Source organism: Echinops telfairi, unplaced genomic scaffold (assembly GCF_000313985.2).
Source record: "Echinops telfairi isolate 266 unplaced genomic scaffold, ASM31398v2 ScPeMD7_655;HRSCAF=1070, whole genome shotgun sequence".
NCBI classification, from domain to species: domain Eukaryota; kingdom Metazoa; phylum Chordata; class Mammalia; order Afrosoricida; family Tenrecidae; genus Echinops; species Echinops telfairi.
The window spans coordinates 16,823,012-16,825,540 of NW_022104553.1; the positions used below are offsets into that span (position 1 = coordinate 16,823,012).

The 2,529-nt window shown below is 53.6% G+C and overlaps 1 protein-coding gene across 1 annotated transcript in view; it reads left to right on the forward strand.

The window, feature by feature from the left end:
• The window catches only part of SBK2 (SH3 domain binding kinase family member 2), a 10,300-nt gene that overhangs the window by 1,832 nt on the left and 5,939 nt on the right, over positions 1–2,529 (forward strand). The window contains exon 2 of the mRNA XM_004715714.2: positions 732–986. Coding sequence (XP_004715771.1) covers positions 734–986 — 253 coding nt within the window. The 5' untranslated portion in view covers positions 732–733. The remainder of the gene's footprint in view (positions 1–731; positions 987–2,529) is intronic.

Genomic DNA, 2,529 nt, shown 5'->3' on the forward strand with positions numbered 1-2,529 from the left:
GGGGCTGGGAGAGCGATTGGTGGCAAGCCCCAGCTCTTCACAGAGGCAGGCTTCCTCAGTCTGGAAGAGGGTGGCCCCACCCTTCGCAGGCCCTGGGGGCAGAGAGCACCTGTTTGCTCTCAGGAGGCAGAAGTGACTCCTCCAGCCCAGTGTCCTCAGTCTGTTTGCTTTGGAAACGAGTTGGGGGTGTCTCGAATGATCCGGCTTGTCTTTCACCCTCAGGCCATCGTGTGGCACAGGGATGTGGGGGCACGGTCGAGGGGGACGTCTGTGACCTCAGGCGTTACCTCACCTCACCTCATACCAGTGACTGGTGTCCGTACTCGTCAGACCCCTCACATGAAGAGGGAGACTGAGTCACAGTCACGCCTGGTCCCCAACCCTCAGGCTCCTCAGATTCAGGAGTCCAGACCCCCGTGCTGCCTCCTTCGGACCCAGGAGTTCAGGCCCGCAGCTCATTCCTAAATGGGAACCCAGGAGACTGGTGACCCAGCTCTTTCTTCCCCAAAGGGCCTTGGTATTGAGTTCTCCAGTCTTTTCGTGCCCCCAGGCCCAGAAATGCAACTTCACATTTGCCTCCGCTCTGAGAAATTCCTTCCTGCTCCCCAAAGATCCCTGGAGTCCAGGACCCAACCCCCTCCTCCCTCTTCCCTAGATGCCCAGCCCCTTGTCCTGGAACCCCAGGTCCCGCAAACAACACTGTGTCACCCTGGCTGTGTCTGTCTCTGCAGTGATGCCCGGTAAACAGTCACAAGAAGCACAAGTGGATGTGGGGGCCACCGAGGACGGGGCTCCGGAGGCACTGGGGAGCCTCACAGAGGAGGAGCTTCGGCAAGGCCAGGAGGCCGCACTGGCCCTGGAGGACATGATGGCACTGAGTGCCCAGACCCTTGTCCAGGCCGAAGTGGATGAACTGTACCAGGGGGTGCGTCCCCTGGGCCAGGGCCGCTTTGGTCGGGTCCTGCTGGTCACTCACCGTCAGAAAGGTACCGGGGCCTGGGGTCATAGAGGTGATGTGGGAATCTGAGCTGTATCTTCAGTATCTTGTGCAGGGCTCTGACGAATGCACGGTTATTCTCTCAGTGTTTCAGAGGTTAGCAGTCTCAATTCAGCCTGCCAGCTCTGGGGCAAGGCTCTCTGTCTGTGTGTTGACTCAGTTTAGGAAGAAGGTCCTTGACCCCTTTCAGCATTCCTTGGAGTTCTCAGCTCCCGGATCCTAGTTTTTCTTTCTTCCCGGCACTGAGGTCCCACCAATCTTGAGAGATTGATTCAAGGTGCAGCCTAATCCCCTTCAGGTCTGCAGCGAACTCACCCTCTGACCTCTCAATCGATTTTCAATCAAACCATGGAGCAGGGGAACAATCCCACCCCTGAGGTACAGCACACCTTAGAATAACCACCTCCGTAAGATCAAACGAGCAGCACTGACCCACAGGCAAAGTTCAGAGGAGTCAGAGAAAGAGGAGGAATAAAATAAAAAACACAGGGGGGAAGTGGGATAAGTGATGGGACATTGAGGGATTGCAATGGATGGGGTAAAGCAGAATGGGTATAAATTGTTTAGTGCAGCGGTGTCAAACTGGCAGCCCGGGGACTGCATGTGGCCCCCGATGCTCTGAAATAAAATGTAACGAGGGAACTGTGTGTACGGTATTGCCTTGATCTCCCCTAAGCACTATTTTCTTCATAACATTTTTTTCTATTTTCATTTTATTTAAAAGCATCATGGGCCATAGTGTGACATTGAGGATCTGCTCTGTAAACCTTCACCTAATTCACAATTACAGAAAAAAGACAACCTAATCCCATGGAAGGTATCTGCCTCATTAACATCGTTGCCCTGATCCCAACTCTGACATCATAACCCACTGGCAGCCACAGAGCAGTTCTGCCCTGTCCTGCACGGTTGCTAGGAGTTGAAATCAAGTCTGAAGCAGTGGGTTCTGCTGTTCATGAGCCAGCGCTGTGGGTTAAGCACTGGGCTGCTAACTGCAAGGTGGGTGGTTCAAATACATATGAGGCTGTCTGCTCCCACAAAGATTAACTGTCTCAGAAACCCCATATAGGGTTGCCATGGGTCAGGATTGGTTTGATGGCAGTGTGGGGCGGCTTCTTTTGTTTTGTTCTGGTTCATCTTTATGGAAGCACACTACTTCATCCTTCTCACACAGAAAGAGTGGTGAGTTCACACTGATGACCTCTGGGTTCGTAGCCACCAGGGCTCCTTCATGAACCATCGTAGAGGTTAGGGCTGAATAACGCCTAAGATAATTACATCAGCTCACAAAACAGAGGACAATTACATCACGCTGAGAACTGTAGCCTGACACACGTTTGGGGGGAAAGCCAACTCAGGTTTGGAGGGAAGAAAGAAGCTAGCAAACCGGGCCATCTAGTGCACCTGAGTCATGTCTCACCACGACTCACTCCGTCCTGTGTGGTCCGCGGGGGCCTCATTTGACCTCTCTAGGGGCCCTCAGCTTTCCCCTTACAAACTCGCGTGGATTCCTACGCGGACGGCAGGTTCTC